The sequence below is a fragment of the Notechis scutatus genome, chromosome 16 (assembly GCF_049901735.1).
Source record: "Notechis scutatus isolate UNSWTSFEM ecotype Mainland chromosome 16, rNotScu1.2, whole genome shotgun sequence".
NCBI lineage: Eukaryota > Metazoa > Chordata > Lepidosauria > Squamata > Elapidae > Notechis > Notechis scutatus.
The window spans coordinates 3,311,632-3,327,242 of record NC_142024.1 but is presented as its reverse complement, the minus strand read 5'-3'; the positions used below and the strand labels follow the sequence as shown (position 1 = coordinate 3,327,242).

The window sequence follows — 15,611 nt, the reverse complement described above, 5'->3', positions numbered from 1 at the left end:
GATTAGAATTCTAATAATTAGAATACTTATATTTATTAGAATATATTCTAATATAAATATATTCTACAAATATATTAGAATTCTAATAAGCACATTTATTTATTGGAATATTCCATATATAATTAATAATTATATTACATATAATTCTAATAAATAATAAAAAAACACGTTCTTAGGGTACCAGGCCGGGGGAGGCTGCAGATATTTGGGATTAACACCCCGCATTGCTGGCTGCTCTTTTTAAATAAAAATATAAAAATAAAATAGAGAAATTCCTCTTCCTGGCGACCGAAGGGAGAAGGACTCCCTCGCCCCAGTGTTTTAAACGGCGTCATGTTTTATGGAGAAGCCGGGGACGACGACCAGGGTCTCTCCCTGCCCGATTCAACCCCGCACCCCTTTTCCTGGAGGGGAAGAGGCCCGTGTAGTTGTGGAAAGGTGGCGGGCGTGGCGTTACCTGAGGATATTGTGGGCCTCCATGCTGCGGTTTTGGTTACTCGAGCAAACCACAGCCACCCGGAGCGGCGAAGAGGGCATGGCTGGCTGGCGGGGCGCTCCCCCCCGGCAAGAGGTAGAGAGAGTAGGGGCTGGGGAGGGGTGGGGGCCGGCGAAGGGCCCGCGGCGACGCTCCCGACGGCGGCGGGGAAAGACAGGACTGCTCCTCCCGGCGACGACAGCGGCTTCCTCCTTCTCCCTCACAAACAAAATGGCGGCCGCGCAGAGCGGAAGAGGCGGGGCCCGGCGACGTGTTGGGCCCTTCCGCCGTCCTTTTCACTTCCGCTCTTCGGGGTTGCCCCCAAACCATAGAGGGGAAAGGGCAGAACGGCCGTCCAACTTCCTCCTCACGTTTCGTTGGTTATAGTTCCGTGAGATAAGGTTGCGGGGTTTTTTTATGTGTGTTTGTTTTATCCCTCAGCATGGTCTGAGGAAAAACGGGATTATGGGAGATAATTCCCATACTCGCTTCTCTAGAGTATGATGGAAGCCGTTTCCGGCGCTCCATAAAAGGAAAAGGCCTAAAGGCGGGGAAACAGCGCCGCCCTAACGGCCGCGGAGCAGCTGTTGTACACCGCACCATGCATAATCCGTTTAACCGCCGTCGTTTCGCTCAAGGCATTCTGGGATTTGTAGGCGACCGTCGAGCGTTCGGCCCGAAGCGGCCTTTTCGCCGCCCGCAGGAAATACATTTCCCATGACCCCTTGCTGTTACCTCAGGGAAACGCAAAGAAATGGAGTCCTGAAAAGCGGGTAGAAGATTCCTGACAGGCTTTCTTTTCGAACAGGGCCTTCCAGAGGAGCGGGGACTACACCTCCCATGCTGGCTAGGTATCCCCGAGTTATGGTCTCACAGGTCCAACTCTGAAGCTGGCTTCCCTTCAATACAACGAGGCTGCATTCACACAAGACGCTTATCCCAGGCATGAAAATCAAGCCTACTTTCTACTTATTTTGGACACTAAGTGTCAAACTAACCCAGATTTATATTTACATCATGTTAAACTATTTTAAAAAAAGACTCAGATTCAGTTTTGACCAAAACTAGTATGTTGTGTGAATGCCATTGTTAAAGAGTTAATATTGAATATCTTGATTCTACACACCACCTCTAACCAACTAACTAACCAACTAACTAACCAAGCCCACTTGAGCTTAGTGTGTGGCGTCGACCTTCATGGTTAGTTTAGGGACTGGCTTGAACAAGCCATGTTTATAAATGCACAACATGGTTTATTCCATGAGGAGAACATCAGTGCTAGGTTGTAGCGTGGCTGGCTTGTCTGTGTGCAAACCTGGACATACAGGATGGTGTGTTGGTGTGCATCTACCAAAAAAATGGGCTTCTTTCCCAAGCTTTTCAGCAACACCAGACCAAGATTTGTTAAAATGTAGGCTCAAGCATCCTTAGAAAACGCGCCAGAGAAATTTAACTGCAGTGCCTGTAATATAACTTTACCAGCCCTTCAAACTGTAAAATCCTCCACTTGGAAGATTGAAAAAGAAAAAAACCGTTTTTTAAGACATCAGGGTTAAGAAAACATTAAATTGCTCTTCTCCTTTCCTTTCTTGTGAATTTTCACTTTCCTCTTGGTAGGAATAAAAAACAAAAGCTGGAAGAAGCCTGAAAAAAAAATATCTCACATTCTGGACCCCTTTCTCAAATAATAAATGAAAGCTACCCCTCTTCTCCAACAAGGCTATAGCAGATGTAAATAATCCCAACAGGAAGACCTTGTTCAAAACCAAGAGACAAGTTGCTCAACTGACTGTCCTCCGTGCACTTTTTAATCATTGTAACGATCTCCCAAATCAGCTTTTTAAAAAAATTGCTTTCGGTTCCATTAAACACACTTTTCCTATGTTTTCGTCAGCAGAATTTGACATGCTGGCCTTCCTAAAAACACTTCCGGTGAATCCCAGCCACCCCAAATTCTTTGTAGTCCTCCCGCGTAAACCACATCGGTTGAAAAGATACCAAGTTACTAATAATTGAGGCGCCCACCCAAGCTGCGCAGGACCTTTCTGGGGGCGTGATGATCCGTATGGGAACCCCGTTTGGGACTTGATGCTCGATCTCTTTAAAGATTCTTTCATCTAAGCCCTGGAAAAGAGATGACCCTCCTGACAGGACCACGTTCCCATATAAAGGAGCCCAAATGTCCTGGTCGCATTTCCGGATACTCCTGGTGATCATGGTATGGATGCCTGGTGCCTCAACACTGATGGTCTTGGGCGTGAAAAGAATTTCTGGCGCTTGGCAGAGATCCAGTTGGATTTTGAGGGTATTCCCATCGGGCAGCTTCATAATCTCTTCCACTTTCTTCTGAGCTTGTTTGGGATCCAAAGCCACGTAGCAACAATTCTCTTTGATGAGCCTCAGCGTGGCTTTCTTGGCTCGGGCCACTAAACCAGGTTTGTTCTCCAACAGGAGATTGGCCAAGTAGTTTGACACGTCCCTTCCTGCCAGAGGGAGCCTGGACACCCCATGAGGTAAGCAGTATCCGTCATAAATTGGGACAGCATGGGTTACTCCATCTCCGCTGTCCAGCACCAAACCAGTGGTACGAGCCGAAGTGTACAAAGCTAGAGTAGCTTGGATCGCAAGGTACAAAGCTGGAACTTTAAAGCTTTCAAACATCAGCTCTGTGGTTTTTTCCCGATTCTTCAATGGATTCCTGGGGGGCTCTGAAAGAAACGCAGGCCTTGTACTGGGCTTCACTTCAAGTTCATATCTGTAGATATATCTCAGCAGCTTCTCCATATCATCCCAACAGGAAATAATCCCACGTTCCACAGGATAACTCAGCAAGGCCCCTTTCTTGAACAGGGCTCTGCCCCCAATATAAATTTTATCTGGTCTCTCTCTGAAACGACCAACAACGGTTGGGACAATGCACTTCGGTTCAGTTCCCCCAGAAATCCCAGCTTTGCAAGACCCAGATCCATTATCAATTATTACAGCTGGGGTTTGTAAGACTTTGACATTCATCATGGCTCTGCCGTTGAAGGAGCCCAAATAGTAGGATTTAGATCTGGGCGGTGTTTTTTTTTCTCACCAGAATGACAGATAACGAAACATTCTCAGGTATTTGACATCACAAATGGACAGGTTCTGCCCCAGTTTGCTCCTTTAAACAAACAAGTTGGCAAACTCCTGAAGCTTTGGACCATGTCTATTTCTGGCACTAGCTGAAGCTAATAGAAGCTGATCCAGAACTTCTGGAGGGCAGCAGGTTGCCTGCCTCTGACTTAAATTTCCATTCTCCTGAAGAATCCTGGAAATAGCAGTGAGGTGGAATTTAACTATCTTGACCGTGCTTCTTAAATTCTTCTTAAAATCTTCTTAAATTCTAACGTCTTTCATGATAGCACAATATAGGCAGGCAATTAAAATAATTTTCTAAACACCATTAGCCCCATTCAGGAATTTTCTCCTAAACAGATTCTGACTCATTTACTTGCTAAACAGACAAAATATTTTAGCCATGCTTCAGAGGTGGAGTTGAAAGATACATAGGTGTGAACAAGCAGCACATTCCATCCCCATGCTTTGCAGCAACCGAAAATAAATTGATCTAGTTGTTGAATATCAAATGCTGAAGATCATTAACACAGCAGAGCTCTGAGTTTGGGGGCTATTGGATGTAGTCAGGAACTACTATGGAAAATCCCAAAGATGTCACAAAACAAATATGAACGGATCTAAGAAGAGAAAGATTCCCCCCCCCGTTTAATAAATTTGGAAATATTTCCATCAGACACTGAGTCCTGTATGGAAGAAGAATTTCTCTCTTTGCAGAATCTTAGCATGGGAAAGGAAGAACAGCAACCTCTAAGATTCCATGGCCAAAATCATATTCAAATCTAGGTTTTTCCAGTCCTGATTCACCATCCTAACTCTTTTGGTGCTCTTTTGAGACTTCTCATCTCTAATTTCCCTGTGAATAGCAGATCTTGACTCCACTAGATGGCAGTCAAATGTTGTAAAGATTTGAATCCTTGGAGCAGGGGGGAAAAAAAACGTGGGAGGGGGGAGGAAGGAAAGGGTTAAAAAAGTAAGGATGGATTCTTTTTCCAGCTAAGGTTGTCAATTGGCCAGGGAAGAAATGGGACTGGTCAGCTCTGCATTTCAAAGAGATGCAAAAGGCACAAATCAACCCCTATAAAGCTTTTAATAACACTGAGGCTCGCTGGCAGATCCCTGCATAGCACACAAGATTCCCACCTCTGATCCCAGTAGCTTTCTTAAAAAACAAAACAAAAAACAGCTCACTAGTTAGAAAACACCATTTTCTTCTTGATTCCTCCAGGAAATATGGACAGCCATAACCAAACGAGGACAAAGAATCCCTTTGGAATGAGAAGAATGAAAAGAATTCTGGTCTAGCCTGTGTTTTGTAAGGCCAAAGCTAAATCTTGCAGTGTTTACCCCACACATACCTACTTAAAAGTTTTAATTATTAGCTTTGGGAAATATAGGTAGCTGAGGATTAAAAAAAATGCTCCCTCCAAGCATAGGTTTTTGAAGGAGGGATTAGTTGAAGTAACACCAGATTTTTGTGATGGATGTACTAAAGATAATCTTCAACATAGGACCACAATTGAGCCCAGAATTTATGTTGCTAAGTGAGCAATGTGTTGAGTGAGTTTTGTCCCCATTTTACAACTTTTCTTGCCACATTTGTTAAGTGAATATCCCTGCTGTCGTTAAATTTGTAACATGGTTATTAAGTGAATCTGGTTTCCCCAATTGACTTTGCTTGCCAGAATGCTTGTCACCTGACCACTGGACATTGCAACCGTCATAAAATATGAACCAGCTGTTAAACATCCAAAAGTTAATCCCCAATGGGGGATGCTGCAACGGCCATAAGTTTGTAAAATGGTCACAAGTCATTTTTTGCAGTGCCGTTGTTACTTCAAACTAACTGCTGTCACTCAGGGACTACCTGTTCTGCTTTGAAGCCACAGTCCGAACAGCTGTGTTTGTAAAAATGATCACGCTACATCCATTGCGCTCCAGCAGAATGCAAGTCATAGCAAAACAAAGATGGGGTGAGCTTTTGCCTACTAAAACCCCCTTGGCAATTCCAATTATAGTACAAAGGCACCGGTGCAAAGAGAAGCTGTAAATAAACTCTTGACTCTGTTCCATTTGGCAAAAGGAGCTGTGATTGGCAGGGAAAGGGCGGGAGCAATGGCACACACAATGACAAACAAACAGGAAGGATGTGCCAGCTTTTACCCTAAGAGGGTCTGTTTCTTTGTGATCAGTTTTTTAATTTGTTGATGAAGCAACATTTGGACTTCCTATGTAGCAGGATTGATGCACAGCTTGGGCACCCAGAGCTATCCATGGTGCTTATTTCTCTCTTGGATCCAAGCCTTTTACAACACAAACTCTGCCTTGCTTCCTTTAGCCTTCCTAGCTTTCTCCCCCCTTGACTTTGCCTTGCCGGAACTTAAGTTTCTCTCTAGTCAGCTGAGAAAAGAAAAAGTTAAAAATCTTAAGACTGTATCCATCTTCGTTAAGATTTTCAATGGCCCTTTTTTGAGGGCGGGGATATATTCCAATAATGCACAAATGCCCACTTTCATTTTAATAAGCTGCCACACCTTAAAAAAAGTTATTAGTGTTATTAGTTACTAGTGACAGTTATTAGTGTAAATCAAGACTATCTGGTGAAGAAGGGAAAGGCAACCTAGCAAGAGTACCTCCATCTGTATGTAGCCATGAATTCACCAAAAGGGCTGAGCAGTTTTAACAAAATGAGCATCCACTGCATTTTGCATAATATTTGACTTTTTTTTTTGCACAACTATGTAGCTAACCACGAAGTCCCAAATCTAAAATGTGGAATGCTTCAGAAGAATTATCCCTGCCCTCCACATATACACTTATGATGGAGGGAGGGAATTAAGCAGGACTCCCATTCAGCACTATTAACAGGCCTCCCAAAGAGAGCAGAGCTGGTTTAGCCTACTTTGAAATCAAGGAAATAATAAGATATATATCATCTCAAAAGAGCCAGTTTAAATCATTCTGACCAGACCCCTAAATCCTCCCCCAACCTCTCTCTCTCTCTCTCTCTATCTATCTATCTATCTATCTATCTATCTATCTATCTATCTCATTTTTACCCATCCCTTTCCTTTGCCTGAATTGGCAATTGGGACTGAAGGAAAGGAGGGAGGGGGTTGTGCACCTTTATTTACAGCTCTCTGAGAAAGCTGTCTGGTGCAGTTGCATTTCTATTCCTGCCTCACACGTGCTCATCATCCGATTTAAAAATAGATCTCCCTTCCCATCCTGTTTTCTATTTGTCAATAGGACGAGGAAGGTGCTTTCTTCCTCTTTCCCCATCCTGGCTCTTCTCCTCCCCCCTCTCATTTTTAAGGAAAAAACCCTTCATTTGGAGAGAAGGGGAGGGAACAAGGAGAGACAAAAGAGAGAAAAAAGTTATTTACAGTCACTTAGGTAGACCAGAAGGGGTGGGGGGAGAGTGAATAAGGATATATTTTTTGCTTAAAATTTCTTGCTAGTGATAGTTGTTTTTTAAATATATTAAGCTCCTTGCTGGAGGAAATCTGTATCAATCATGCTATATATTTTGAGAGACAGCATAGATTTGGAAGCTGGTCTGTTGAGCAGGGAGTTATCTCTCTGTTCAGTAGCTGCCAATTTCTGATTTGCTTCCCTGGTAAATTACTGCTTTTATTCCCCTTCCCAGCACCTTCTGCCTATGAACAGAAAGACATAAACAGACACACACACTCTCCCCAGGACTATTCATACACCAAATTCTGATTTTTTTTTCTCCTTGCAGGCTTCTTCCAGTCTCCATGCTTTACTTATTGGGCAGCATAAAACAAACATAAAGTGTTTCAAACATAAAGTGAAATTCATCTCTTATCAAGTTGAAGGTCAAGTTTGGATGATCAGACTTTTTCCTTGAGGGGTGAGCTTTCAACATGCAGTTGAGGTATACATGGAAACATCATCAGGTGTCCTATCTCTGCTATCTTCAGAGCAACGTACTGTACAGTCCGAGAACCAGAATTCTTTGGAGCATGAACAAACTCCTTGCTCTTTTGGAAGTGGGAGGAACAGAACTCCAAAGGTGAGCTAGAGAAGAGGCCAAGTTAAACCTGAGGAGCCAAGTTCAAGAAAAATGAGAAGATGGAAGCTCAAATACCAGTCTGTAGACAGGAACAGGAAGTAGATCTATACCCTACCTGAAGTTAAGACTACAATCTGAGATTATGGTATCCAGCACAAGCCAACATAGGACACAGCCTCAAGTTGTTCTATTATTGTTGTTACAAATATTACTTGAGCAACCACATCCATATCGATGCACCTGAGCCCCATCTTTTGTAAACCTGGGATTATGATGTAACTGTGCAAAAACAAACAAAAAAAAGTTGACCCATACTCTGTTTTTAATTCACTTTTATTTGTTCTTGATGGAGAGGCCTGGGAGCCAGTGAGCTGCACATGGCTCTCAACCCATTCCTTCATGTTGCATGGTGACAAAGAAAAACCTTGCTCCTCAAAGGAATTTATTAAAAAAAAAATAGCAGCAACCATAATAAAACAAACAACACATTTGTTCCTCAGTTTCCACTGGGAACGCAAGGGGAAAGAATGAGTGGACATCAAATCTAAAAGCGCACAAACTCGCCTAGTGAAAGGCGACTACAGTAATGGAGGAGTTTGGTTATCCTGTAGAACAAAAACTGGGAAAAGCAGAGGACAAGATTCAGCCTGAAGGTACAGGATTATGATTAACATAGCCTGGCTACATTGGAGCTATCACAGAAGCAGTGGGGTACAGCAGAGGATGACAATCTGACACAAGTGTTGTAGAATTTGCTTCTTAGAATTCAAAGCTGTGGCACAATCTCAGTTTTCAAAGCCCTTAAAACATCCTGCAGAGCAGCCAACTGAAAGACTAGTAGTTCTATTAGTGCTTCTAACATTTAACTTTGGCATTTGGGCTTTCTTTCCTCCCCTGCTCATCTTCTTTTCCTTCCGGGTTGTTTTGGAATTTAGATTGTAAAACTAGCTCTAAAAACTGCATTTTTAAAAATATCAATCATTCTGTCAGTCTTTTGTCTGGAGACAGGATAAAAAGGCTACAGAATGAATCAGTGCTTTTTAAAAAAAAACACGCACACACAAAACAAGTATCACTCCTACTACTCCAGCCTTTTGCCCTTTGCTTTGGGGTTGGGGTTGGTCCTAATTTTAATTTTATTTATTTTCAGTTTTGAACTTGGATGTCAGCACACAAGGGCCAGAATGGAAGCCAAAGGACAAAACTGACTACAGTGGTGAAATGTTGACATCTTCAGCCAGAAACCCACTTTGTCGTTCGTTACAAAGTTAATTTTCTTCTTTCACGGTAACTCTTTCTCATTATTTATTTATTTATTCATTTGTTTGTTTGTTTGTTTGTTTGTTTATTCATAAGATCAAGTACCGTAGTTTGTCTACAATTTTATAAAAATGTCCTAAAAGCTATCCCCAGCCGAAAATTGAGGTTACAGCTAGAGTTCTGGATTCATAAACCTGGCTTAACCATAAATTATTAAATAAACCAGAATAGATTGGATCTGCATAACACACTAGGGTATTAATCAGGATTGTCGATAAGGGAATAATATTAAAACTGCTCAGATTAAAGCCAAAGAGGAATGTTAATAATGTAATTTTCATAGGTTTCTAATTGCTTATATTTACTTTTTTGTTCTTTCTGTTAGTCATCTGGGGTCCCAGATGGTAGAAAAAAGTGGGATATAAGTTAATAAATGCTGTTGTTTGTTACAGTTGAAATTGACCAGACTTGTAATTGCCACTTTTATGCAATAAGCCTATTTTGCTCAGTATTTATGTTCCATGTTGATTCATATTTCACAGTGTATTAAATTCCACATCCACAAGTACATGAATAGATATCCAATGATACTTAACTAACGTTCATTACTGCAACTGAACATACACTTACCTGGGAGTAAACTCATCGAATAATGAAGTTTACTTCTCAGTAGGCATGCATAGGATTGCACAGTAGGCACCTCAGAGGATTGCACAATGGAGAGTTAAACTATTTCAGCGCAAAGTTGATCATTTTTCTCCTGAGCACTGATCCAGGGAAAAACGGATGTTATTCTCATCAGCAACAGCAACATCTAAGCACATGTTTCTAAAAACACTCATCATCATCCTCTCTAAACCAGTCCTCAAAACGTTTCAATTTCTTGGAACGATACATATAACTTCTTTGACATTGAGTTGAAGCTAGGAAATTCAGTATCTTTGTCTAGCCAGCCTGAAACTTTTTTTTTTTTTAAAAAAGGAAAGTGAAGCATTTGAAGGCAAGATAATTGCAGAAACACAAGGAAACGGGGAATTTGCTACATATAGCTGCAGCCCAAGGAATGATCAGTATTACAATGCATCTCCTTTCAGAATGGGTGAGGATGGGAGAATCTTAGAAGCAGCATTTGATTTCATTTTTTTGAGTGTAGTAGTCTTGAAATATTATGACAAGGTAGAGTGGATCCTGCTTTGGCTGAACTGGCAAACAGTTCCTACACCGCACCTGGATTGAAAACACTTTGTTTTATCAGATCAGCCCTGCCTTGACAATTTGCAGCTCTGACAGGGGATAAGTCCACATCCCGATCCCAAAATGTAGGTTTCCCCCGGGTTGATTCAGATTTCAGATGAAAGCTTTTCCAATGCACGTGGCAGGGAACAGAACCTTTTCCTGTGCACACAGCAGCTTCTGGGTTCGAGCCCAGCAATCAACCACGCCGAAAACGCCCTACGGGAAATTGGGCAAGCTGCAGTGGGAAACTGCTTTACATCCAAACCACCCACTGAAAAGCTTGCCCTGCCGCATCAGGGCAATTCACCTCTGGATCCACCTCCAGCACACCTTTCAAGAGAAAGTCATCTCCCCCCCCCCCAAAAGCAGCCAGGTCACTGGAGGGACCAGGTGAAGGAGCTGGCTTGTTAAGTCAGAAAGCCGCCCTCGTCCCCTTCCTCGTAGGGCAACCTAGAATTTTCTCCTGTCTTCAAAAGGGGAAAAAAAAAAAAAAAGGCCAATACGAAGTTGAGTTCAGCTCAACTCCCGGCAACGTGGTGGATGCACCCAGGCAAGTTTTTTTTTTTTTTTTTGAGCCATGCTCCAAAAGTGGTTTGCCCTTGCCGTCTTCCCAGAGCCTACACTGGTGAGATCTCCTGGTGGTCTCCCATCCAATCCAGCTTCCCAGGCTCGCTCCAGTCTGCCAAATCAAAAAGCCTGGGGTCTAATCCTCAATGGAAGAAACCCTTTACTCTTGAGGGGGGGGGGCGCGGGGAGAAAGGAGAGAAAAATCATCTCGAACTCCTACTCTTCTTTCCAAGCCAGGGACCGAGAAGCGATCCGGCTTCTGTCAAAAACTACGGCTCCCAGAATGCCTCAGCCGCCCCTACAGCGCTTTATAGCTCCGGCCGGGACTTGCGGGATTTGTAGTCCCGCGCTGGAAGGAGGCTGCTGGCTCAGGGCTGCTGCTGCTGCAGCAATCGGGCCAAAGCGGCAGAAGATCCGACGGGCCGGGGAACGGCGAGCCCGCCCTCCAAAGGCTGCCTCCAAAGCCGGCAGGGGCTTCAGTTGCCCCGCTTGGCCGAAGCGGGCGTGAGGTTCTCGGTCAGGTAAGCCACCAGGAGGCAGATGAGGACCAGCATGACGCAGATGGAGCCCCCGACGGCCGTCATGGCGACCACGATGTCCCGCATGCCGGCCGGCTCCACGGTGAATTCCACGCACTCGGCTGGCTCGGCCCCGCCGCCGCCGCTGCTGCGGTTGGCGTCGGCCAAGAGGGGCTGCAGGCAGAGGCGGTAGCGGACGCTGCCGTGCGGCTCAGCGAGCAAGTAATCCCGGCAGGCGGTGCCCAGCCGCACGCTGTCGCACTGGAAACGCGTGTAGGCGCCTTCCCACGAGCAGGAGAGCGCGAAGCCGCGCAGCGGAGCCAGCCGCTCGGCCGGCCAGGCCCACTGCAGCAGGACGCTGCCGTTGCGGAGCACGTTGGCCAGCAAGGCGCGGCCGGGCGAGCGATGAGCCGTGCAGCGCTCCGGAGCGCACTGGAAACCCCGCGCCGGGCTGCGGAAGCACAGCCGTCCCGGCCCGTCATCGCTCAGCACCTTGTAAGGGCACCACGGCTCCCCGACGCCTCCCGGCTCTTCCCGGGCTTTGCGCGCCTTCGGGGGGGTGGCGCCCCAAACGCCCGGGCAAAGCAGGGCCACCCAGAGGCAGAAAGCCAACATGCTGGCCGGGCCCGGGCATGGGCAAGGCTGGATCGAGGTGCTCTTAACGCGGCGCTGCCGCCGCCGCCGCCCCCGGAAAGCCGGCGCGGCAGGCTGGGACGATCGCCGACCGCCCTCGCCTTGGCCGGCCAAACGGCGGGGACATTTTCAAAGTGGCCGCTTGGAGACGGCACCCACCCTGGCACCTCCGCCCCGGGGAGGGAGGGCCAACTCCGCCCCTGGCCAGCCGCTTAACCTGCCTCCCGGCGCCGTCCTTGAGTATCTCAACGGGTTGGGAAGAAGCGGCCGGGTTTCTTGGCAGCTTGGCCGGTGTAGAGGTGGCTTGGCTGGCTCGGGCCATTAAGAGGACCCCGAAGTCCCCGCGAGGAAGGCTGCTTCTCTCCAAACCTTGGTGCGTGTGGACTCAGCCACTTTTGCACCCTTGCTCAAATCCAGCCTTGCGTTGAAATCCAAGCGGGGTTAGAGCTAGTGTAAGGCTTGGATGAGAAACCATAAGGAAAGCCTGGCGTTTATTAATCAATAAACATAAATATTAAAAAAAAAATAGACTGGGAAGTGCAAAAACACTGTAGAAAAAGGCAATGGGGGAAAAAACTGCCTAGTGAACGCACTTGGATACTCCTTCCGCTTGTAGGAGATTATTCTCTTTTGCTGCCATCCCAAGAAATGTTTACTGTTGGAGCCAAGTCCTTTGAAAAATGCCAGCCTTTGCAGGCCATTGCAGAATTTGGCTCCCCTGCAGGGGGAACAGCCAGCTCTCTGCAAACAAGACATTAATAAAACCTTGTCAGGGACACCGAGCTGTCTTGGCTGCAAAGGAAGCCAAATTTAGAACCCACTCAGTCTAAAAAGACTCACCGTGCTCGTGAGATCAAAATAAGAGTTTTGCAGAGCCAGGTTATTTTTCTTGTTTTCACCCATAAAAAAGGAAGCCATTATTCTGGAATTAATTCTTAGCTTTCCCCAAAGATCCAGAAACAAGTGACAAAGGCTAGGTTCACATCTTTACATCCTTGGTTTACCTAACTGGTGGCTTGAAAATCCACTGAGCATCCTTAAAAAACGGCAGGGCGGAAAAAGTTTTGTGTGGAAAGGTAAAAAGTTTCTTAGGAGGTGGTGGGAAGCAAAGTCCCACCTTCCTTTTTGATAAATACTTAGTGACTTGACCACCAGGGGGCACCCAACACATACTTTCAAAATTCCACACCTTCTATGCTCCCTCTAGCCCCACCTCCCTCCCCCCACAAAAAAAAAGTTTTGCCTTTTTGCCCTAGGGAATGTGCACTTCCAGTTAAGCTTGGAATCCTAATAGAATGAGCTTAATTAAAAAGAAAATGCATTGGCTATATATGCTGAAGCTGGACCATTTAACCCAAGCTGAGAAACTGAGCTGGGGGAGAGCAAGGTTACTCAGCCCTGAAGCTCCCTGGATGACTTTGTTTCAATCATTTTGCCCGGCCTGGGTTATAGAAATGTCGTGAGAATGCTGTAATTGCAGACAGAAGGTTCATGGATGAAAAGAGGTTAATCAATGCAAGGGAAATAAAAACAGCTATAGTCTCCACTGGAAATTTAGCAGTGGATGTGTCTTTTCCAAGATGGTCCAAATTGCTCACAACATCAGTTCTTCCTTGCTAATCCCACCAATTAGACTTCGTTTGTTTTCCCTTACCATAAATTCTCCCCTTAAAAAAAAAAATCAATGGTAGCTTTCTGTCTAAAAAGAAGTAGAATTGGAGCTGTGTTTTTAGCTGGAGAGGAAGACAGCTGTGGGTTACTCAGTTGCAGAACAGGGTCTCAAGTTGGCCTGTTGGTGTTCAAGGCAGATAATCTGGAACAATCTCCATAGAAAAGTTAGGGAAGTCATCGTTGTAGGACTGATACAAGCCAGGACCAGGAGGATCAGAGTGGAAAGACAAAGGAACAGTATGTGCAAACTAAGCCATGCAAGAAAATTTCCCAGAGAAAGATGGATAATTGGATAGAAAACCCTCTATATTCCTTTCTCAGAGCCGATAAAATCCATCCCATCAGAGATTTAAAGCACACTATAGACCCAATTCCACTAATGCAATAAACATGATTCCAAGATGCAGACTTATTAAAAAAGTCACTGAAGAAGCCAACTCGTACACAACAGAATTCAGTGTTTGCTGGGGGGGGGGGGATGACATTTTTAAGCATTGGCAAAACAGTATTGAAGAGAGCATGAAATTATACCTCCAGAGAGTGCCTAAAAACTCTGTGGGTTGATTTGAAAGGGAGGACATTCCACCCCATTGAATCCCAAGCATTTGAAGCAAGACAACAAACCTTGGGATTTCATCCAGAAACAACCTGCTCATTAATTTTGCCAGTTGGGGCCAGGTTTCTGGCAACAGCGTTTTTCTGAAGTTTGTCACTTGCAAAGGCAGCTCTGCCTAAATAGGGCTGGCAAAGATGTGGATATCAACTCTCACTAGCCCTGGTCCCAGACAGGGATCTAGTTATATAAAACATCTGCAGGGCATCGGATTGCTTCCCTGCAACCCTTTTAGGATATTCCAACTGTAAACTTTGTTCAGGAATTCAACCATTTGCCTTTAGGGTTGCCTTCAACACCGGTGCCAGGAAATTTCTTCAACCGTGCATTACTTTGAAACTTGACAGTAATCCTCTTTGATTGCTGCTCCCGGGGACTTGGAACAGAACCTGGGCTGTTTGGACTACATCTCCCATTCTCCCCAGCTAGGAGGGACATTAAATATCAGACAGTCCCTCCGGAGGACCTAGGACTGGAGAAGGTGGCTCTCAACCCTACCTGTGGTGTTTATTTCTGTGGCTGGCAGCAATTTGGAACAAATCTGAGATTCCCTCCAAATAGGGACTCAGCCTGTTGGTTCCCACCACAAATGCCCTATAAAAGAGACCGATAGCCGGGACGGGGAAGAAGGAATATCCAAGTGGGGAAAAAAAAAATCTGCCTTTGCTCTTGATTTCTCAGCAGAGGTTTTAGGGCCGATGCCAAACCACCCTGAATCCAGACTGTGTCAGCTTTGATCAGACAGCTGGTGAAAGGCCTCGCATCTCTCTAACCCCTGAGTGAATTGGAAACGTGGCTTGTCCGCTACGTGGCCAGGCAGATGAATTAGCTTTGGATTAATCTGTTTGGAAAGCGCTATTTATAGCGGGCTGCCAGGGCCTGGGATGCATTAAATCAAAACTTGGAAGAGGCCTCCTCTCTCTTGGTTAACACTTTTATGGAAGCCCAGCTGCATTTCCATAATCCAAGTTCTCGTCTTGTTAGAGACACCGGCTCCTGTTAGCCTTTGGTGGTCTCCCAGGGCCTGGCTTCTTTGCAGAGTTGAACTTTGATGCCTTCCCAAGTCCTGTTCTGCTTGCAACACTTTTCCTTTGATGTCCAACACTGAGCCCTCCAGGCAGCCCAGCCCTCTTATGTACAGCGTCACTGCCTTCCCATTAAAAGCAACAAAGAGGGTCATTTCCATAAAGTCTCCTGGCAGACACTCAAAGAGGAGAACGTACATTTGCTTGCGGAGAAATAAAAATATGGATTCAACTTCTGGTTTCTCTTGGCCGACCATTTGATCCAGCCAGGAGAATTCTGGGAGTTGAAGTCCACAAGTCTTAAAGTTGCCAAGTTTGGGGACCTCTGGTATAAGGTCTCCTGCCTTGAGCAGGGTGGAAGGGTTGGACTAGAAGACCTCTGAGGCCCCTTCCATCCCTACAATCTATGTTCTGTGTTGGCTTTCCATAGTGATTCAACCATGTTGGTAATCATGCAATGATATTTGCC

At 45.3% G+C, this 15,611-nt stretch overlaps 3 protein-coding genes across 3 annotated transcripts in view; all 3 read right to left on the bottom strand.

Moving 5' to 3' along the window:
• Positions 1-723, bottom strand: part of SSU72 (SSU72 homolog, RNA polymerase II CTD phosphatase) — a 29,599-nt gene extending 28,876 nt beyond the window's left edge. Inside the window, exon 1 of the mRNA XM_026681569.2 lies at positions 458-723. Within this exon, the coding sequence (XP_026537354.1) occupies positions 458-537 (80 nt within the window). The 5' untranslated portion in view covers positions 538-723. The remainder of the gene's footprint in view (positions 1-457) is intronic.
• A 1,669-nt stretch (positions 724-2,392) lies between these two features.
• On the bottom strand, positions 2,393-3,732 carry LOC113421253 (actin-related protein T2-like). The gene has a single exon (XM_026681534.2). The coding sequence runs from the start codon at positions 3,488-3,490 to the stop codon at positions 2,393-2,395; it is 1,098 nt and encodes a 365-aa protein (XP_026537319.1). The 5' UTR covers positions 3,491-3,732.
• Positions 3,733-7,994: 4,262 nt separating this feature from the next.
• On the bottom strand, positions 7,995-12,051 carry FNDC10 (fibronectin type III domain containing 10). The gene has a single exon (XM_087944684.1). The coding sequence runs from the start codon at positions 11,813-11,815 to the stop codon at positions 11,159-11,161; it is 657 nt and encodes a 218-aa protein (XP_087800810.1). The 5' UTR covers positions 11,816-12,051; the 3' UTR covers positions 7,995-11,158.
• Positions 12,052-15,611: the final 3,560 nt, after the last annotated feature.

Excerpts from the sequence above, each read along its gene's own strand:
- FNDC10 (XM_087944684.1), bottom strand. The coding sequence starts at position 11,815 with ATGTTGGCTTTCTGCCTCTGGGTGGCCCTGCTTTGCCCGGGCGTTTGG.
- LOC113421253 (XM_026681534.2), bottom strand. The coding sequence starts at position 3,490 with ATGATGAATGTCAAAGTCTTACAAACCCCAGCTGTAATAATTGATAAT.